This window comes from Dermacentor albipictus, chromosome 5 (assembly GCF_038994185.2).
Source record: "Dermacentor albipictus isolate Rhodes 1998 colony chromosome 5, USDA_Dalb.pri_finalv2, whole genome shotgun sequence".
NCBI classification, from domain to species: domain Eukaryota; kingdom Metazoa; phylum Arthropoda; class Arachnida; order Ixodida; family Ixodidae; genus Dermacentor; species Dermacentor albipictus.
Genome location: NC_091825.1, coordinates 38,442,658 through 38,465,396, shown reverse-complemented (window position 1 = coordinate 38,465,396; position 22,739 = coordinate 38,442,658). Strand labels below are relative to the sequence as shown.

Sequence of the window (22,739 nt, the reverse complement as noted above, 5' to 3'; positions counted from 1 at the left end):
CGTATTGCCTTGTCGGTTGGCTGCGGGAACTTTGCGATGGCAGCTGTCTTCTGGGGGTCGGGACGTACTCCTGATTTGCTGATCACGTGGCCTAGGAACAAAAGCTCATCGTAAGCGAAGCAGCACTTTTCCGCCTTCAGAGTGAGCCCTGATAACTTAATGGCCTCTAACACTGTCGCAAGCCGCCTAAGGTTATCGTCGAAATTTGCGGCGAAGACAACGACGTCATCCAAGTAAGCAGGGCACGTCTGCCACTTCAGTCCGGCTAACACCGTGTCCATGACGCGCTGAAACGTTGCAGGCGCTGAGCACAGTCCGAATGGCATGACCTTGAACTCGTAGAGGCCGTCTGGCGTGATAAAGACAGTCTCTTCGCGATCTCTATCGTCGACTTCTATTTGCCAGTAGCCAGACTTGAAGTCCATCGGCGAGAAGTATTTAGCGTTGCAGAGCCGATCCAATGCGTCGTCTGTCCGTGGAAGGGGGTACACATCCTTCTTCGTGATCTTGTTCAGTCGACGATAATCGGCGCAGAAGCGTAGGGTTCCGTCCTTTTTCTTAACCAGGACTACAGGAGAGGCCCACGAGCTTTTCGACGGCTGGATGATGTCGCGCAGCATTTCGTTGACTTGTTGCCTAATAGCTTCACGTTCTCGCGTCGAAACTCGGTAAGGGCTTTGGCGGAGTGGTCGAGCGCACTCTTCGGTTATTATGCGATGCTTTGCAACTGGTGTTTGTCGAATCCTCGATGACGTCGAAAAGGAGTCTTTGTGTCCTCGGAGAAGATTTCTGATCTGTTGCTGCTTACACATAGGAAGACCTGGATTCACGTCGAAGTCTGGTTCGGGGACTATGCTCATCGGGGTAGATGCGGCTGAATCCGAGAGGATAAAGGCATTGCTGGTTTCCACAATTTCCTCGATGTATGCGATTGCCGTGCTCTTGTTGATGTGCTGGAACTCTTGGCTCAAGTTGGTGAGCATAACTTCCACTTGCCCTCCGCGGAGTTGAGCGATCCCTCTTGCGACGCAAATTTCACGGTCGAGCAGTAGATGTTGGTCGCCCTCGATGACGCCTTCTACGTCAGTGGGTGTTTCGGTGCCGACGGAAATAATAGATAGCTTTAGCTGGGCGATTTTACGGCCAGCGGGGTGGAGCGGGCGAGCGGATACACCAGGGGAGAGGCGCGCGAGAAGATGGTTTTAGCCGGGCGGGTCACCCGTCTTCTCGAGCGGAGTAGAGTCACTTGCTCTGCTGCTCCACCTATTGGTCACAATTCGAGTTAGAGTGAAAAGAATATCAATTGAACCTGATAATAATGCGCTGAAACTCTTTAGTAAAAGTAGATTCTGTGTTTTTATTTAATTATTTGGTATGTGTTGCGTTTTAGATCTACAAAAGGGCAGTCTGTTAAACAGAATATTTTCACCAGAGCTGGCCAAGCCAAGCAGAAACAAAATAAGTAAGCTGTTTCCGTGCGCATTCGCGAACTGTCGGCTGCTACTGCTGTTTGCATCATGCCGAAGAGCATACTGCAGGACCCGCTGCTGCTGTAGCAACTGACCTGGACCGATACTGGAGATGTGCTGTGCCTGGAGATATTTGAAGAGACGCGACATGAGCCACTTTCAGTGCACGGACTTTTGAACATTGATGCTATGGACGATGGCGTCTTTAGGACGTATTTTCGTTTCGAGAAGGAGCGTATAGGCCGATTTCAGCGTGCCTTGCGCATACCCGATAAGGTCGTAACTGCGCGCAGGTTTGCGGTTCCTGGAGATGAAGCCCTCTGCATTACCCTACGACGGCTGCCCTATCACAACCGGCTGTGTGATCTTGAAGATCTTTTCGGGCGGCCACGTTCAACGTTGTCATCACTGACGAACGAAGTTCTGCGCCACATCGACGAGCGATTTTTTCATTTGCTCGACGATGTAAATAACCGTTCTTGGCTCAATCTCGATACGCTGGAGAAATTCTCGCAGGTAAGTTGCAATTACAGCAGAATCAATGTCAAGGTTGTCAAAATTTGCAATTACAAATTTGCACTCAAGATTTCACTTAAAATTTTTCAGGCCGTTCACGCAAAAGGTGCCCCGCTGACAAACGGTTGGGGTTTCATCGACGTCTTCCTCAGCTGTGAAACATCTCCGGGCTTTCTTAACTTGTAAACGGGCCTGAGCTGTCGTCGCCGTCGACAACGCAGCAGCGCCGGTGCTTGTGTTGGCGGCTGCCATTTTGAATACCCATACATGCCCGCGCACTTTTACGCACGCTTTTACGCGCTTTTACGTGCGCATGCGCAGTGGCGTCTGCGCTCGTCCGCTCCGCTGGCCGTAAAAACGACACGCTCAAGCTAAATCTCTCTAATAATGCTGGAGCGTGGCGGGATGCTCACTTGATCTTCGAGCACACTCAAGGCATGGTAACTACGACAGCTCTCCGGCGGTATCGCTTGATCTTGCGACAGCGTTATCTATTTCGTCTTCAGGTCGATGACTGCGCCATGTTCATTAAGGAAGTCCATGCCGAGAATGACGTCTCGTGAACACTGATGGAGGATAACGAAGGTGGCAGGGTAAGTCCCATGCAAACTTAACTTTCCTCAACTGGGCGGCGATGGGTCCGCTCATGACGGAGTAATCGGCTCTTGTGTTTAATAAGGCGGTGGCTGCGTGGCCGTCGAGAAGCACGTCAGCTCTCCGGCGGTATCGCTTGATCTTGCGACAGCGTTATCTATTTCGTCTTCAGGTCGATGACTGCGCCATGTTCATTAAGGAAGTCCATGCCGAGAATGACGTCTCGTGAACACTGATGGAGGATAACGAAGGTGGCAGGGTAAGTCCCATGCAAACTTAACTTTCCTCAACTGGGCGGCGATGGGTCCGCTCATGACGGAGTAATCGGCTCCTGTGTTTACTAAGGCAGTGGCTGCGTGGCCGTCGAGAAGCACGTCGAGGTCGGTGCTTCTTTGTCTTGCGTTACAGTTAGGTCTTGGCGTCGGATCACGGCTGCGTCGTGTTGAGCTGAAGTTGGAACGTCGCGTCGTCAAGTCGTCTTTCGTCAGTGTAGTTTTGGCTTCCTGATTTCGTCGAGATGGTGGCGTGTCGTTATTATGTTGTCTAGATGGTCTCTTCGTCGTCTCCGTCGGCGGCGGAGGATCTTCATCAGTTCGACGAACAGCAACCGCACCACCATCGGTTACTGCTTTTAGCTTTCCGGATATGGGCTGACGGACCAACCCCGGACTGGGCCAGTGTATGGTCGGCGCTGTGGCGACAGGTAGCGGCCTGGTGACGGCGAACGGGAAGGTCGTCGATGGCGCCATTGAGTGGCGGCGAGGTAGTCGGCGATATCGCGAGGTCGTTCACCAATCTGTGGCCCCGGCGCGTTAACGGCGAAACCTCGCAGTCCCATCTCCCGGTATGGGCATCGGCGGTACACATGACCGGCTTCTCCGCAGTGGTAGCAGAGCGCGCGGTGGTCGGGGGCACGCCAAACGTCAGTCTTCCTTGGAATGCCGCGTGGGTTGACGGGTTGGCGTGCTGGCGGCGGGTGTGGTGGTGGACGATGGAGTGTGTCGTCACTGGGCCAGGCCGGGTGCGCGAAGGGGGACGTGACGGCGGGCTACAGCGGCGTATGTCATCGCTTGCGGCTGAGGCTGTGGCGATTCAGGGGCTACTCCGAGTTGTTGTTGGAGCTCCTCACGCACGGCGTCGGCAATAGAAGTCACTTGAGGCTGTGATGACGGGAACAGCTTCTGTAGCTCCTCCCGCACGGCCGCTCGGATAGTCTCGCGCAGGTAGTCGGTGGCCAGTGAGTGAACTCCCGCGTAGCTTGTCGAGTTCTGGTGGCGGTCGAATTGCCGGTTTCGCATCTCGAGTGTCTTTTCGATGCTGATGGCCTCGCGAAGAAACTCGTCGACTGTCTTTGGTGGGCTTCGTACCATTCCAGCAAAAAGTTCCTCCTTCACACCACGCATGAGTAGGCGAAGTTTCTTCTTCTCGAGCATTTCAGGGTCGGCGTGGTTAAATCGGCGGCTCATTTCTTCCGTAAAGATGGCAACGTTCTCGTTGGTAGCTGCACTCGGGCGTCCAGCATAGCTTCGGCCCTTTCCTTGCGCACGACGCTTGTAAAGATGCGCAGGAAGCCGCTACGGAACAGGTCCCACGGTGTCAAGGTCGACTCCCTGTTCTCAAACCAGGTTCTGGCGGAGTCTTATAAGGCGAAGTAGACATGCCGCAGCTTGTCTTCGGTGTCCCAGTTGTTGAATGTCGCAATTCGTTCGTAGGTCTCCAGCCAGGATTCCGGGTCTTCAGTCGCTGCTCCATGGAAGGTCGGTGGGTACCGATGTTGTTGTAGGATAACGGAGGACGCTGGGGCAGCCATTGGGGTTGTCGTGACCACGATCTTCTTTGTCGTCTCAGGTAGAAGTCCGTGCTCTGGGGCAGTCCTTGCAGTCTGCGGCTAGCACGCGGGTCTTGGGCGATGTTGTTTTTGTCCTCGGGCTTCGGGCTTGGATCGCGGCTTTGCGGGGGTGTTCGGTACATGAACGCACAAGCACCTCCACCAGATGTCACGTGGTGGTGACGTTCAAGAACACAGTTGCAATACTGTGATTAACCAAACGAGCGTTTTATTGGGCGAACCTGTGCCCACAAAAACAGGCTACACTTATAGCACAACGATAGCGGCGAACACGGTCGGCGATCGTCGAAAATCTGATCAGCGGGTCAAGCGCGTCGGCTTTTATACAGCAGTCGTCAAACGTTCCAGATTAATCATTCGGACCCACGTGCCTTCCACAAAGTTCTACGCCATTCGCGTAACGCGATGAAATCAGATAGCACAAGGTTCGGCGACAACGGACAGCCGCGTAGAAGCATCGGTAACTTTCCAGAAACTTCGGATACATGCAGGCGCGTCCCGCGCTGTGCGATTACATTTGTTAGGCGGCGAGACGTGGTCGCCCGATGAAATTAAGTACGCGTGTCAATATTGTAGTTACTTCGGAAATGCGTTAGATAAGTGGTAGCTCTCAGCAGGGATTGCTGACAAGTATAGATGTCCAGCGCAACATTCGCGTTATGTTTGTGAAGTATTGGTGCTGCCTAAGAACTTACCATGCAGAGCGCTTGGTTTCTTCCACAGTTGAGTGCTTTTCTGAGTGTGCATTTTGTACTAAATTACATTCTTTTTTTATCTTTTCGTGACGAAGGAGTGCAATGCTTACGCCGCTTAGGTATAGTTGCCCATTTACTTTGGCCAATTGTGCTCCACCTTCAGATACATCGTGTCGCTTCCCTCTTCCATAATATTGTAAATAAATTATCAGAAGTTGGTAAGACTTTATCTTTGTGCGTTTCCAAGGAGGACACTAAAGTCATTTTCAAATGCAATGAGTGCAGTGCAAAAGGCGGTTCATTTATGTACGCAGCAGAATCTCGGCGACAGCGCTAACTCGCGCTTTTGTTCACCAGTTTGACGAGTTCGCTGACTATTGTAGGCATTTGGGTGACTAAATTCGCTATTGATCTTCTTGAGGCATCTTATACGGAACTTATTTGGCGAATTCATGCGTATTCACCGATTGCAAGATCATTACAACATATGCAGGGATCACGCCGCGCGGAGTTCCTTGATACACAAATCCGCACCAACGATGTGTGCCTATTACTAAGGTAGGAGGAAGGGAGGAGGATGAAATGGAAGGAAGGAAAAGTAGGGAAGTAAACCAGACGCAAGTCCGGTTTCCTACCTTACACTGGGGAAGGGGTAGATAAACAGTATCAAGGCAAAGGTAGAATTACACAAAAGAAAGCGACCGAAGCGTCGTATTAGTGAACAAAACGAAGCGGCTACTTAACACCAGCTCCGCTGGGGCTTCATTTCGCTTGTCCGCAGGGCGCACCTCGCACCGCTGTGGGTTGGGTTCTTCCAAACCCCCGTAACATCGTGTACATGTCTGCTCTCACAGAGGCCGCACCTTTCCCGCAGCGGTCACCACTGCAGTAGTGGTTTGGCACCCGAGTGCAGAGGCAGTCCAAGCCGCAAACATTCGTTCTCGCTGTAAGGAGTTGTCTTCTGCTACTGCATCCCGAGCCTACTTTAGAAAGCGCCCGCTAGGTGCCCATCAGTGACTCTTCTAAAAGCAGTGAACTTTTCGTTAGGCTAGCCTAAGCCTAGTCCATTTGATTTATCTGTTTTAAGTACACAGGTCTTACAAATATTTGTGCACATTCAACAGATTGAACTCACTTTCTTTTAAGGTGGCAGGCCACACAAAAAGATCTTTAAGTAGGGATCCAGGATTTAAATAACCTTTTTCCCAGAATAAGCATGTAATGCTTATCACAAAAATGTGCTAAAAATGCTAGTCGCGCCAGCAGTGATACGTAATCAATGAAGTTCTGAATTGAGTAAAGCTTTGACACTTATGACGTAATAGTTCCGCGGAAACCCGCAAGTTGCACAGAAGTAATTAATAAAGGGAGAAGCAGACATCCACCTTTTCGCAGCAGTTGCTAGAAAAAAAAAGCCATGTACACGGGTTCCTCGAAAGAAAAGCCTCACAGTTGAAGAAAAATTCGCCCTAGTCTGGGACGTATGTAGCTGAGTGTGAGACCTGTGCAATGAGTTAGGATATATGCAATGTTATAATTATTAATTACGTAATGTACGAAAACCAAGCAAAGTGAAAGAAACTGTTCATTTTCACCAGATTGATTTGAAAGATGAGGTGTAAATGAAAAAATATTGCATCGATTTCTTTTATTCAAGTTCGTTACCCATCCTCAAGTGAGGAATCGGTGTGCAGAATTTTATATGAAAATATCTTGTTCAAAAAAATGTTATCAAGGCCTGCATAATACAGGGTGGAGCAATATTTCATTGAGGCAAAAAAGAAAACCCATCTTCACACCACGTGAAAGTTGTCGAAAACAACACAGAGTGCCAAAATGCATCAGCTTCATAGCTGGAGCCCCCGTTAGTTGCCCTAGAGTCTGCTTTTTACAGGCTGATGCAACCATAAAATGAAAGAAATATTTTCACTAATATCCATATAAAAGAAATAGCACTGTTTTTCGGTTTCGCAATACGAGGGTGTGGGTTGGAAAGCTCACTGTAACTCCCAAATTAATGATTATGGAAAGACATTTTTTTTACAACATGGTGTTCAATGTCTGGGCGTGAACGAAATATAAAAAAAAACAACGAAAAATAATCTTGTGCAAAAAAATTGAGTTTTGAAGGCGGCCTACCACATTAGAAGATTAGTAAATGATGTGTGCTTGCGGAACTTTCTTTGCTTACCGTTGGACATATGTGGTACGCGCAGTATGTCGCAGTTGTCGTACTCGGTGGCCACGAAGATATATTTCGTGGGGAGCGTTTTCACTGCAAACAAACATTTTCTTGTTGGTATCTGAAAACTGCGAATAAAACAAACGAACACAAGGACGTACAGCAAATATGGTGTAATGAAATACCAGGTTGGGTGTGGCGAAAAACGGTTAAAAAACGACTGCTTTGTGGCACAAATTATTGATTTTGTGTGAAGTTTACACACATATTGACTGGTTTGCCTTTCCTTACTCTGCGCGCACTACGAGGCGTTTAGGACGGGTGACCTTAACACGCCACCCACCTCCCATCTCCAAGACTTACTGAATCAGCCATTTTCGGGGATTGGAGCGAACGTTATAGAAGACAGAGCTGGACAAGGCTGTCAACGAGGCCTTCGAGTGAGGGTATTTATGTCCATACTCTCCTAAACTATTCATTCAAGTATTTTTTTCTCTCTTCTCTGCAAAATTTACAAGCTCCTCGTGCAGCGAATATGTATAATAGCGGCAACAAAATTATTACCTAAACATTCCTTTAAAAAAGATACTGACCTGTGTCGTGCCTGACCCTGACAACAGAGAGCTTTCAATGCGATATATCAGATCACTTTTGTTTCAATAACACTTACCGTTGATTGGAGAAGGTGCGTACGCGTTAGCCATCGCATAACCTTCGGTAGCTTCTAAATGCAGGTACAAGGTCCTGTTGATTCTGTAATGCAAATGTATTTTTATTGCAGAAATGGTGAAAAGGAAATAAAATACATCAAACTGAAAGCAGGCATGCACAAACACACAAAGGTTTGGGTATTCCGTATGCATATTTCGTTCCTGCGCGAGGGAAACTTTGTGGCTCACAGCTTTCCAGTAACAAGTTCTGCGAGCTGTATTTTCCCACCATCAGTATTGGCATTCAAAACAAACATTCTGTAACAGATTATTTTGCAAACTTACGTGTGCTAAGACCACCGTCTCAATGTACGCCACGAGAAAGCGCCAAAACGGTTTACGCTGAGCTGGGCAAACATTTAAAAATTTCTCACAACTACTTAAACGCATATATAGAAACGAGCATGTCTCGTAAGAAAAATGTATTACTACTCTCGGTAATATTAAATCACGCAAATTTTTACAGAACGTTCCCTTCGGCCTTTAGTAAAAAGCACAGTAAAATAATGTCAAACCATCAATCTAATAAAATATCGCTAAGTTGGCAGATATCCATATTACTGAATGCAGAGACGCCGCCTTTGATCAATACAAATACACCATAACTGCTGGATGGGAAGCGTTCTGCTGCTGTCTTCTACACGACTGAAAAATGCGGTGCTTCACCTTCACGCGAAAGCTACTGTAGTGTCACGGCCAGCGGCCATGGTAGTGTGGACGCCATTGTTCGAAAAGCGAGCGTGTCCAGCACACTGACTTGTAGCACCCTCATTGTACCAAGAGTTTTGGGGTGAAGGTTTTTTTACATACCATCCCATGATTGGGCCAGATGTGGCCTGTCGGTTGGTCGCTGGTCGGGTTCTCGCTTTGTAGATGCAATATCACTTTAAGAAATGTGCGCCCAGCACTGGGATTTGAACCCCAGCCCGCCACTGTAGCAGCCCTATGCTCCAACAATTATTCCGCAAATGCACGTACACCTTTCGCGTGCCAAAACCGGCTAGCTCTTTCAGATGGTCGCTACGTGGTGATTTTGATGAAAATTTACCATACGATTTGCCGTAATATCGATACGCTTCCATTTGTTTAATTTTAACCATCGATCACTTGAACAAAGTACGACAGTTATCAATGGCACTGTCGCAAAAGACGCGCTTGCTATACTGGGACACATTTGTGAACGTTGCCGGCACTTTGACAACGAAATACCGTGCATATCACAAGCGTGGAATTGCAGCAGGCGGGACGCCAGCCCCCCCCCCCCCCCCCGGCCCCCCTCTTGCTCAAAAAATTATGATGATGCATGCATAGATAATATGGAGTTTCTACTGAAATTACAACGCAAAACCCTTACGCTGTGACCTTTCTGCGACCATGACCATATATTAACTTGTATAATCTTAAATATAGTGGCAGCAGAAGTTCCTGCTTTATCATAACGCTTTTGCTCTCTTTATTGGCCTAAATTTTTTAGTAATTATATTTTAATGCACCAAGACTATATTTATATAACCGCACATGAATAATCATTACGTATGGTTGTTTTTATGATGGCATCTTCATCGAATATGACTAATTTGCAAAGCTACAAATTCATTTGAAGCCAGACGAAGGAGGCATAGGGAAATGTATGTACTACCCATCATTCCTGTGCTGGCTGGTCAGCCACGCTTGCACCTTCTGCAGTCAATAGCGCCAGATTCTACTTTATTAGTGTTTGTGGAAAATGCTTGTATAAGTAGGCGGCCAACTGGAGCGCAGTGAATAGACTCCTCGATCGCCCACACTGGCCGCTGCTAAGCGTTATGTCCTAACTGATGCGTAGATTTCAGGGCACCAGTTCTTCCTCCATGCAGACATTTCTATTCTTTCCACACATTTTTGGCAAGTTTTAAGTGTCAGCAGAGCCCACGGCAATATTGTTAGTCGGTTATCAGTGAGAGCCTTATTACGTTTACGGCCGCTCAGTTTCTCTACAATAATTTAGCGTAAGATTGGGAGCAAGGCAGCGTTATTTCTTTTACAGCATCAGGTGCTAGGAACACTTTTATCAAAACCCTATCCTCTACTTTCCCACGCACGTTTACAAAATTATTCCTAAATCTGAATACATGTGCAGACGGGGAACGTAGGCGTAGGAACATGAGCTGCTATATGCTCCTGAACACTCCCTCAACTTGTTTTTCGGGAGATTTCAAAAGGTCACCGCAGGTAGATTAAATAGCTGTTTGATTACTATGTTTAAAGGAATCAAGAGAACTCTGACTGCATGCTGGTGTGCAGCCTATGTAGTGTGCACAGTAAAATAATGAATCCGAGTAAATAATCAACTAATTTTCAGTGAACATAGGCAGAGATAAGGGGTGCCGTGATAGCCTGCCGAGAGACTCCGCGAAACTTATAACGGCCTTCAAGATAAGGCGCCGGCAATTCAGTGACTTCTACGAATGCTCCAGCTCTTGCTAGAGATAGCATAGGGAGTTTTCAGAGGCATCAATAGATTCCCTAAGATTTGGCGCCATTTTTATTGTGTGCATTCTAAGAGTTCTGAGAGATTTGCGAAATATTTGTGAGTAAGAAGCGGAAGTGCTTCAGCGTGCAGGCAATATATTTCTTTCTTCAAATTTTTCTTTACCGGCCCGTTCACTGGAGGTACTCAGTTAAATAATAAATTCAGTCAAGTCCCGACGTTGCATCGCATACAGTGCCTTTATATTTATTAGTGTTTTGTATTACCCACGTATTATTCAGGTCGAAGATTCTCCATATTTCAGCATGCCCACCTAAGCAGCATCTAGGCAAAGGAAAACAACAGATGTATATTGACACGTGTACTTATATTTATCGGGCGACCACGTTTCGCCGCCTAACAAATCTTATCGCACAGCACGGGACACGCTTGCATGTATCCGAAGTTTCTGGAAAGTTATCGATGCTTCTATCCGCAGCCTGTTGTCGCCGAACCTTGTGTTATCTGATTTATTCGCCTGACGCGCATGGTGTAGAACTTTGTGGAAGACATGCGGGTCCCGCAGATTAGTCTGGAAAATTCGATGACTACTGTATAAAAGCCGACGCGCTTGACCCGCTGATCATATTTTCGACGATCGCCGACTGTGTTCCCCGCTATCGTTGTGCTTTAGCTGTAGCCTGTTTTGTGGGCACAGGTTCGCCGAATAAAAGCTAGTTTTGTCTTTCACAGTACTGCTACTGTGTTCTTTCTTCACCGTCACTACCACGTGACAATATGACCTTCCCGCATCACGATCTAGTTTCTAGCGAAGCTATATTTTATCGAGCACTTGCATTAGTAACTTCATTTGCCTGTAATTAAACTACACAATTTTAAACGTTGCTCGCCTATGACTTGCGTGCTTGTGACGTCGCCCACACGTAATGGTGTTGAGCATTTGCCTAAAAAAATTTGTTAGGCCAAACCATTTTTAACATTGTATGCACATCAAGCATCCTGTTTCCCCCCTTTAAATAAATTTGATCGCGGTGGCTATTACAGTTCTTCCAGGATGGTGGGCCAAATACCGATTGCCGTAATTCAATGACACACTTCTAACCTTATTACAAACAACATATGACATCCCGTCTATCTCCAGAAAATATAAACAAGGTTACTCGCTCAGTTCACCATTGTTGTTGAGAAAGAAAGTATACAATTAGTGCACTCAACCAGTGATAACCAGGTACAGAAAAGCTCAGGACAAGAAGCTTGAGAAGCTCAGGACTCAGCAACGAGAAGTGCAGCAAAATATTGCAGGCGTACCGTTAAAAGGCAGAAAACATGCGGTGAGTGTTTGGGAGAAGTCGTTTTTTTTGCTATTGGATATTAGGCGTATAAACTGTGCTACCAATGCGAAATACGTGTGGCGCAAATAAGAGGCAATCTACAAGAGTAGTAGATTTTGCGCCCAAGAAAACAATAACGCAATCAATTCCACGCATATCATGGAGACAGATGACACACAACAGGGGATTATGGAGATCGCTGAGGGAAGCCTACGTTACACGCAGTGACCATAAAATGAGATGGTTGTGATGATGAGAAGCGAGTTTCTTCCATTATGGTTAACACTTGGCCCTACTGACAATGCCTATAATTACAGACTGCGTGTCTCTCTCTGCTGATAACGCCTGCTCTTGCCGACTCAGCATTTTGACGAAAAAGACAAAAGAAAAGAAAGACCATGCTATAGAATAGCAAGACACGTTTCAAACGAATAAGTGATGTAGCACTAATCAAGAGATGCCATCAGCAGTCTAAGCGTTACTTTATTCACCCAAGGAAGGCTGATGGAGGCACTGTGCATCGGTAACCATAAGTACGGGGCCCATAATTTGAAAGACGTGTGTCTGGTCACGCTCACAGCCGAATACAGTCAATTCACAGGCAACACGTGCACCGCCCTTGTAGACATTAAATGACTGGTCGTAATCATTGGACGATGTTGTTACCAGTTGCTGTTGCCAGAAACACTGAAACAGACTGTCGATTTTGGCAAAACGGTTTCGGGCTTCCTTGTGATGTGAGTAGCACTGTGATAGGTTGCGCGAGGTCTGCCGAAAAGAGTTAGTGCAACGCGTTCAAAAAGAAACGAAAAATAAATAAAAAGAAACAGGCACACTCAACTCCAGTTCGCATCTACGTAAAGCAAAGCCTTCTTGGTGTGATTGGTTGATGAACGTGAGTATGGTATGGTATGATGAACTTTATTTAATGTCCTGAAGATCAACCCTTAGGTTGACGCAGTCGGCTCCCACGTCGGGACAGTAAGGTTTAACCTTACCGCCGTATCATGGGCCTTCTGGACGGCCTGTACTTGATCGGAAAGAACTCCACTGTGTAGGACTCGCTGCCACCAGTCTCTCTCCTTGTCACAGTCTGTGAAAGTCACAGGACACTGCCAAAGCATGTGATCCAGAGTAATGATGCCATTACACTTCTCGCAATTGATTGGTATCTCTCTTTCAGGATATATCTTGTTAATAAAGTTTGGACTTGGATAAGTTCTTGTTTGCAACAATCTCAGAGTCACCTGTCTCCGAGGAGGGTTCGTGAGTATGAGTACATTTATTATGTTTTACCTGGTAAGAACATCATTAAGGAGAAGCGTGGTATACGAAGAAATGAACGTATTTGCATTGAATTCTGTACAATGGGGACACTATACGCCTATCTGAGAGCTTCTTGGTAACCTCAGAAGCTGCTTCAGTGTTTCTAAACTTAACAGTAAGTGCCTTGGAAATCTTAAATCTACGGTATTTCATCACTATTGTATATATATATATATATATATATATATATATATATATATATATATATATATATATATACATATATATATATATATACACAGAGTGCCCCACTTAACTTTAGCCCAACTTAAAAAAAATGAAAATGCTATGTGGCTGGACATAACCAAGCTCATTTTCTTTGCTGTCACTCAGAGATACTCGGATTATTTTTTAGACATTCCACCTCATTACATAATAGGGCTTAATTAGTTAATCAACTTCTCTACATCATTTTTAGATGAATTGTGTGAAGGAGCAAACTGTAGAGCTACATGAAAAATTGCCGATACGTCTTTCTGTTGCTCAATACGTGCTACATAAAAGTGTTTTCCCAAGCTTGAACGAAGCCCGCGAATCCGCAAAAAAATGCCACGCGACTGGCCGCGCGAGGCGGCGTACGGGCGAGCAGCGGATCAGGCCGCCTTCTGCGTGGCCCACCGCTCGGCAACGGCGGTGAGGCTGTGCTTCAAGATGGGCCTCCCTTTCTCGTTCAGGCGGCATGTCGTTCGCGGGCGGCTGACCTCGCGCGCGCTAAGCGAGCTGCTCGAGCTTCGGCTCCCTTGGCGGAGTGCCGACGATGTTCGGTTTCGGCGTGCTTGTGCTTGCGGAACGCAGCCTGTGCGGCAATGAACTCCTTGTTAGCTAGAGGCATCGATGTGACGTGTAGATGGAAGAGAACCGAAGCGATTCTCTGCTATGCACATCGGCTAAGGCGGGCGCAGATGTGCAAATATTGCAAGGAGGCGTACGTGGGAAGATTTTCAGCAGCATGAATGGATGGATGTTGTGAGCGTCCCCTTTGGAATGGGGCGGTGAGTTGCGCCACCAAGCTCTTGCTATCATAGTGCCTAATGTCCTGCCTAGGTCAAACAATAAAAAAACTCTCTCAACTACCACACCCAAATTTTCTGATCGCTTATTGCAAACTGTGCTTTTGTACGTCTCCGTTTTTTGTCGTTTCCCTACACTTCTTCCACCAATCCTCCAATCACCTCTTCCTAATGCCTATTGGGGACATGTTTACTTTTCCACTGCTCCCACTGAACACAAGGGCTTCAAGTTCGCCAGTGGTGCCTACTTCGACCGCTGGGTAGACGTCTTCACATTCTAATAAAACATGCTCCGTAGTCTCCCTAGCTTTACCGCAGCAAGCATATGCTTGTTGTTTCTTATATCTCGCTTTATAGGTGCGTGTTCTAAGACATCCCGACCTCGCTTCGAAAAGTAATGAGCTTCCCTTTGAGTTATCATAAATTGTTTCTTTCCTGATTTCGATTTCCTCTTAGGTAGTTAATCATGGCAGGTATCCTTTCCATTGCCACCAGCCATGAGATTATTTCAGCCTCTCGGACTTTCCGCTTGACCGTCTTTGTTGCTGTGTTGCCCCCCCTAGAGGCCACATACTTGCTGGTAAGCTTCCTAGTTCTTTTCCTCCACTATGAATCAATGTTTTTCCTGTACAGATACCTGAACATTCTCCCAGCCCATTTACTTTCTTCCATATTCCTCAGGCGTTCCTCATACTCAATTTTACTGCGAGCTTCCCTCACTTCGAAATTCATCATCATCATCAGCAGCAGCAGCAGGAGCAGCCTGATTACGCCCACTGCAGGGCAAAGGCCCCTCCCGTACTTTTCCAACTACCACAGTCATGTACTAATTGTGGCCATGTTGTCCCTGCAAACTTCTTAATCTCATCCGCCCACCTAACTTTCTGCCACCCTCTGCTACGCTTCCCTTCCCTTGGAATCCAGTCCGTAACCCTTAATGACCATCGGTTATGTTCCCTCCTCATTACATGTCCTGCCCATGCCCATTTCGTTTTCTTGATTTCAACTAAGATATCAGAAACTCGCGTTTGTTCCCTCACCCAATCTGCTCTTTTCATATCCCTTAACGTTACATCTATCATTCTTCTTTCCATAGCTCGTTGCGTCGTCCTCAATTTAAGTAGAACCCTTTTCGTAAGCCTCCAGGTTTCTTCAAAATTTAGTCCTTCAAAATTAGTCCAGCCTATATCACCCTGCACAGCTTCATTTGTAGTCTTCCTGTGAGCGCCCAATGCGAGGCGACCCACTGACCTTTGGTTCCCATCGTGTCCTGTTTATACCCCTGATTTAAAGCAAACAACCGCATTTCCAAAAGTAGGTCCTGGAACCATTACACCTTTCCACATACCTTGGAGGACCTCGTACCTATTGTATCCCCATAGCGTTCTGTGCGTCATTATGGGTGCATTTCCGTTCCCCTTCACTGTTATTCTTTTTTCCTGTGTTTCCATATATCTATTGCCCTCGCTCGTCCATATAACCAATGTATTTATATTCTGTTGCCCGAAGTATTTCCTGGGCCTGTATCTCCACAGTCTGTTCACTGTTTTCATTGAATACCATAAAACCTGCTTTTCTAACACTAAATTTAAAACCTAAATTGTTGCCTTCCTGTTCACAGATATTAGCCAGACGATGCAAATCACTTTGCTTGTTAGCTAGCAACACAATGTCATCCGCATAAAATAAACTTGGGAGCTGCTGCTCTACTACTGTACCCGCCTGTTTGTATGAGTGATTAAACCCGATATTACTTCCTTCTAGCGCCCTCTCCATCCTCACCATGCACATCATAAACAGCAGCTGGGATAAAGGGCACCCCTGTCTCAGTCCCTTGTTGATATGAACTTTCTCCTCACTTCTCATCCCTTCCCATTCAACGCAAACAGCATTTTTAACGAAACGCCCCCTGGCGGCGATTGTACTCGTTTCCCCACTTGAACCATTGGCGGCGCTTCGTGTTACTTTTTCGCGCTTGTAAACTAATTCTTAGCTGCACCGTTCCTAGACGCCACCACCATCCATTTTAACGCGTTCGGCGTTAGAGGACAGATACGTACGAAAAAGCGCCTCAAACTTGGCAAGATATGTTCCCTTTCAAAAGTCTCAGGGGGCTAAATCCGGCTGGTATAGGGAGGCGGTCCCGAGCCCAGTGATAGAATTTCATGCGAGAAACTCACGCACTGTTATTGCAGAAGGAAAGCGGGCAATATTGTGATGCAAAATCCAGTGCCTTCCTTTGGAAAACATTTCTCGCACGCCATGCACACGATCTTTCAGGATCTTCACGTGGAAAGCTGCATTGACAGTTTGACATTACGGTGCAAATTCATGGGACACAATTTTATGACTGTCTGAATGCACGATCATAACTTTATATTTTCCTTTGTTTTTCTGCGTCTTTTATTTTGCCTTTGGTTCATCTTTCTTTTCTCGCTCCTGGCTTTGGGACTTTAGCTCGATATCGTTTACGCAACTCCAAGTTTTGTCGCTGGTGACTACGCTTTGCGAGAATGCATCCCTGTAGTCTGAAGCTTTCCAAACAATGAAGCATTTTCTTTCATCGCAACTTTTACACAAGAATCACCCGTTTGAATTTCCAAACTTTCATTCAGAATTCTATGAGAAGTTCAAATGCAGTGCTTCTGCGGCAATTCGGCGGTATAATATTGATTCTGCGGTCACTGAGCACTAGAGAATGCGCATGATATATGTTTTCAACCACGCAGAGCATGAAGAGGCCGCGTCACCTTTATATCGTCCTTGTGTCCAATATGTCCTTGACCACATCTTTTCCGGAAAGACTGGACCCACTTGAACACAGTTCTTTTCTCCCTGAGATCCTTTCCATAGGCTTTTTGAAACGTTTGATAAATTTCTGGACCGATGATTCCTCAATTTCACCAAAAAATATATTTTTTTCATCGTTTGTTTTGTCTATTCTTCGATCTACATTTCGGCAAAGGCTAAAATTTGATTACACAAGTAGTACAGGCCCAACATTCGGCTTCGCCAGGCAGCAGTCCGGTTGGTACTGCAGGTCAACCGAGTCCTTTGGATCGGCGAAAGGAAGAGAGCAGCGCCACTACTATCTCCTTCCACATTTTTGCGATCTCACTGCATGAAGGTTTGAGACAGACCTCGTAATATTGTGCCATTTCTTCCGAGTCGATTATGGCGGAAGCCGCGCACAGGGCGACACACAAGGAACATCTTTTGTGGCCTCGCAGTAAGCTTGTACTCGCAATATGAGAGCACTGGCATTTTGTATTCATTCCTTGCAGGGTCCAATAAACTGCCAGTTGGTAATTCAGCGTTTTTATTATGTCATCCTTCTGTTTAGTGTCATCGTCTTCATTGCGCTGTCGTCTAACTGACTTTCTGTGGTTTCATTATTGAGGTGATGACGGAGGCGCGAAAAAAAAACGAAAGAAAAGAAAAAGCACCGCGTTTGGCAGGCCTTACATTATGAGCATAGATTTGCAGGATATGTAAAAAAAGTCCAGCTTTGCTTTATTTTTTAACACTTTAATGAGACATAACCTACCTTTGTGTCCTGCTTTCGTTGGTTCATTTACTTGTCACGTTCGGGCTAATAATACGCCAACACCAACAGCACTGCTACTTCAAAAGTCGTGAGTGCAGCTTTTTTCGCCTACCTTATTTTTTCTGTTCCCATTGCACTTTTTAAATATAATGTTACATACTAATAATCACGTCCTTATTATATCTACAGGAGCTTCAGACTCACAGCTTGTTCCTCGAGGGCAGCCAGTGTATAACAAAGCCCATACAGTACTTTTCCTCTGGGTAGCACTCAAAATTTTGGCCGTATATACATGCTCCGTCCCAGTGAAAAGCAGGGTCGTGCTGATATGACCGTTGGTGAAGCGCAAAAAACCCGAATTGCATATTTGCCTGCAAAGAAAGGAAATGCAACTTTCAGGTTAACGAAGAAAAGTAAAAAATGAACAAGCTGAGTCGCAACAATTAAACCAGACGCTTGATTTACTATCCCAGTACCAGGTAAACAATGCACGACCAACGACCCAGCTTTCTTCATATATGTGCAAGTTCGCGCGTGTGTCAAAGACCAGCCCACCGACATTTCATACTCCTCGCATGCTTAATAACTATGTTATTTTTTTTCTGCAACACCATCCAGACCTTGTACATCAGTGGTGCGACAAACGCCGAATGATACTGAACTCATCAAATGCGAAGCTGTTGCTTTAACCACGAAAATTTTCCTCCAGGTTTGCACATATCTTAAATGCCGCTCCCTAATTACTTTGTGCATTCAGCTATCAGTATACCTTAGAATTGAGTCAGCTTCAAACCTTTCATTCACTACGCATAGTAAAGATATTTGCGCAAAAGCGGCCAAAGCAATCCTAGGTGAACACTGAAAAAGCCGTGAGGGTTTCCTTTGTAGCAATTGCTACGAACGGGTGGATGTATGATTTTCCCCTTTATTAATTACTTCTCTCCACCTTGCGGGTTTCCGCAGAACTACTACGTCAAGCTTCGTCCTTTTGTTCGCCACAGCAAAAGTATCTGATTTCCGCAATTGCACGATTGCAAAACAAAGCAGCTACGCTCGTAAAACGCCTGTACGATCGCCGTACCAGTATTCACGCGAAAGAAGAGTACAAACTTGGGCTCGTTGGTGCATCATCATGGAAAGGAAATATTGCACCAACAGCAGAGACCAAGGCGCTGTTTTCTTTACGCGAGGAGCATTACCCAAATCCATTACGCCATTGCGCTTCGGACCCTGGATAAGCGCCGTTCTACGACCATTCTGCTCCCGTTTTACAAATGGTTTTATAAGTCATTGCCATTTCGCATCATGCGTACATACATACATACATACATACATACATACATACATACATACATACATACATACATACATACATACATACATACATACATACATACATACATACATGCATGCATGCATGCATGCATGCATACATACATACATACATACATACATACATACATACATACATACATACATACATACATACATACATACATACATACATACATACATACATACATACATACATACATACATACATACATACATACATACATACATACATACATACATACATACATACATACATACATACATACATACATACATACATACACTTGCGCTGCCTCGTGATGCCGCCCCCCTTTGTAACAGTCTTCCCGGTGATACCCTTGTATATTATACGATTGGATTACGCGAAATGTTACAACTGTATTGGGTGCACTGAACAGTTCAGATGGTAGCGTCTGTTCGTAACTGAGAAGGCAGGTGACGCAGAGCAGGAAAAGCTGGTTGCCTGAACGGCTCACACCCGTACTAAGCACTGGCGATCCGGTTGGCCCACTGGTTGCATTGCAGGCATGAAACAGACGATCTGGCTGGCCTTGTTCTTGTGGTCTTCTTCTTCATTACAATTACCCCCGCTGCAAACGCGGAGCCATCCTGGCAACTTGCGACGTGGAGACGAGCGGGTCATAGAATTGTTTCAGGCGGCTAACGTGAACAACATCCTGTCCATGGCGGCGCTTGTCGGATGTCGGTGTAAGCGGCTCTATGACATAGTTGACTGGAGAGGTGCATTCGACGATGCGGTATGGTCCATCCTACTGCGAGAGAAGTTTTGTCGAAAGTCCAGCTGTGGTAGAAGGCACGGACAACAATACAAGTGTGCCGGGAGCGAAGTTCGGATTCGTAGCGTCGCCATCACAATTGGCTTTTTGTCGTTGTTGGTCTGTGGAGTTGAACTTTCGGGCTAATTGTAGGCATTCCTAGGCGTATCGGGCGACGACTGAAACGGGAGCACACTCTGATGCGTCTGGTGTATAAGGCAAAACCGTATCGATGGTATGGAAAGGATCGCGACCGTAGAGAAGAAAGCATGGAGAAAATCATGTAGTATTTTGTGTAGCCGTATCATATCCCTACGTGACAAATGGGAGGATGATGTCCCAGTTTGTATGCTCCGATGAAACGTACATGGCGAACATGTCACCAAGGGTCCGATTAAATCACTCCGTAAGCCCGTTAGTTTGAGGGTGGTACGCCGTGGCGGTCCGGTGAACTATGCGGCATTGAGCAAGCAGAGCTTCAACCCCCTGCGACAAAAACACACGGCCTCTATCACTCAGCAGCTCCCGAGGTGGGCCATAACGAAGAATGAAACGATGGAGCAAAAAGGATGCAACGTCACTGGCGCAGGTACAGCAGCGGTTTCAGCATAGCGTGTAAGGTGATCAACTGCGAAAATAATTCATCGTTTTCCAGCGGGCGTTAGCGGTAGCGGCCCGTACAGGTCTATTACCACATGGTCGAAGGCACGAGCAGCGCATAGAAGCGGCTTTAATAAACCGTGGGCCGGATGAGGTGGAGATTTGCGGCGTTGGCATTGCCGGCACGAGCGGGCAAACTTTTGGACAAAAGTAAACATTCCTCGCCAGTAGTATCGTTGCCGCAAGCGCTCATACGTCTTCAAAACGCTGCGTGTGCACATTGTGGGTCAGTATGGAACAACGCGCACATGTCGGAACGCAAAGCCCTAGGGATAACCAGGAGCCACTTGCGACCATCGGGCTGGTAGTTGCGTCGATACAAGAGGTTATTCTGGACAGCAAAATGGACATCCTGGCGACGCGGGGAGCGGGAGATGGGAGATGCAGGCGAGCCAGAAAGGAGATCCAAAAGAGAGGCCACCCAAGGATCCTTGCGCTGTTCTGACGCGAAGGTGTCGAAGTCAACCGAGGATAGCGCCTTAATGGTGGAGAGGGAGGCCGTTTCGGCTGGCAGCGCAGAGCGTGACAGAGCGTCAGCGTCAGTGTGCTTGCCACCTGAGCGGTATATGACGTCTATGTCGTATTCTTGAATGCACAGAGCCCAGCGGGCAAGGCGTCCAGACGGATCTCTTAAAGAGGGTGACCAACAGAGGGCGTCATGGTCAGTAACCGCGTTGAAACGCAGCCGTACAAATAAGGGCGAAACTCCCCGAGTACCCAAACGATGGCCAGGCATTCTTTTTTTGTGACACTGTAATTGCGTTCCGCTTTGGTCAGCGCGCGACTGGCGTAAGCGACGACGTACTCGCAGTAGCCAGGCTTGCGCTACGCAAGGACAGCGCCAAGGCGAATACCACTGGCATCGGTATGCACTTCAGTCGGGGTGGTGGGGTCGTAGTGTCGCAGTATAGGCGGAGACGTCAGCAGACGGCGTAAGGTCACGAACGCGGTGTCGCACGCAGGAGACCAGGAGGATAGGTCGTTGGCCCCACTTAAGAGTTGTGTCAGAGGTGATATAATCGAGGCAAAATTGCGAACAAAGCGTCTGAAGTAAGAACAGAGGCCGATGAAGACGCTGAGTTTTTGAGTGTCTTAGGTTTCAGAAACTCTGCCACAGCGCGAAGTTTTGATGGTCCGGGGCAAATGCCGTTTCATGATAGGATGTGACCTAGAATCATGAGCTTGCGCGCGGCGAACTGGCACTTTTTCAGGTTCAGTTGCAGGCCTGCGTTGGTCAAAGACGTCAACACTTGCCAAAGGCGAAGAAGATGCGTGCTGAAATCAGGGGCGAACACAATGATGTCGTCGAGGTAGCACAAACACGTTCTTCATTTCCGGCCGCGTAAGATATTGTCCATCATTTGTTCAAACGCAGCAGGTGCATTGCATACGCCAAATGACATCACATTAAATTTGTGTAAACCATCTGGAGTAATGAATGCAGTTTTAGGGCGATCAACTGCTGACATAGGAACCTTCCAGTAGCCCGAGCGTAAATCCAACGAAGAGAAGAATTCAGCGCCTTGCAAGCTGTCCAGAGCGTCGTCAATGTGTGGTAGAGGGTAGACGTCTTTTCGCGATATCTTATTAAGATGGCGGTCATCGACACAGAACCGAATGGAACCATCTTTTTTGTGACGAGAACCACCGCTGATGCCCACGGGCTATCGGAAGGTCGAATGACGCCGCGCTGAAGCATGTCGTCCACGTGCTCACTGATCACCTGACACTCCTTGGCGGATACGTGGTACGGGCGCTGCCGCAATGGCGCGTTGGAGCCAGTATCGATGTGGTGGCTGACGGTTGACGTGCGACCCAGAGTAGCCTGAGCGACATCAAAAAAAGAGCGGAACTGGGCAAGCGGGTAAAGAAGCTGGGAGCGCTGCTCGGAAGTAAGGTCATCGGCAAAGAAAGGTGTGAATAAGTCAGGTGATGGCGGAGCAGAAGTGCAAAGTGCACAGAAGTCACAGAGCTCTGCATACAAAGCATCCGGCACGTCGGTAATGAACATGTCATCAAGAGGCTGAACATGGCCAAGTGCTTCGCCGCAAACAGCCGTCAGGGCTGTAGGGACGGATTGTAGACGACGATGGCGCTGAAACCGGCTGAAATATCAAGCATGGCGAAAGGGAGGGGAACGTCATTGCGGGTTATGAAGAGTCCCGAAGGAGAGAAGAGGACAGCGCCTTCAGAGACAGCGCCACAGAAGACGCGAACAACGGCAGATGAGTACGGCGGTATGGCGATGTCTTCCCGAAGAACTAGCTTA

The 22,739-nt window shown here is 47.0% G+C and overlaps 1 protein-coding gene across 1 annotated transcript in view; it reads right to left on the bottom strand.

Moving 5' to 3' along the window:
* The window catches only part of LOC135909520 (uncharacterized), a 78,868-nt gene that overhangs the window by 19,054 nt on the left and 37,075 nt on the right, over positions 1-22,739 (bottom strand). The window contains exons 3-5 of the mRNA XM_065441501.1: positions 17,904-18,070; positions 7,976-8,058; positions 7,315-7,398 (exon numbers count right to left, since the gene is read on the bottom strand). Of these exons, the coding sequence (XP_065297573.1) occupies positions 7,315-7,398; positions 7,976-8,058; positions 17,904-18,070 (334 nt within the window). The remainder of the gene's footprint in view (positions 1-7,314; positions 7,399-7,975; positions 8,059-17,903; positions 18,071-22,739) is intronic.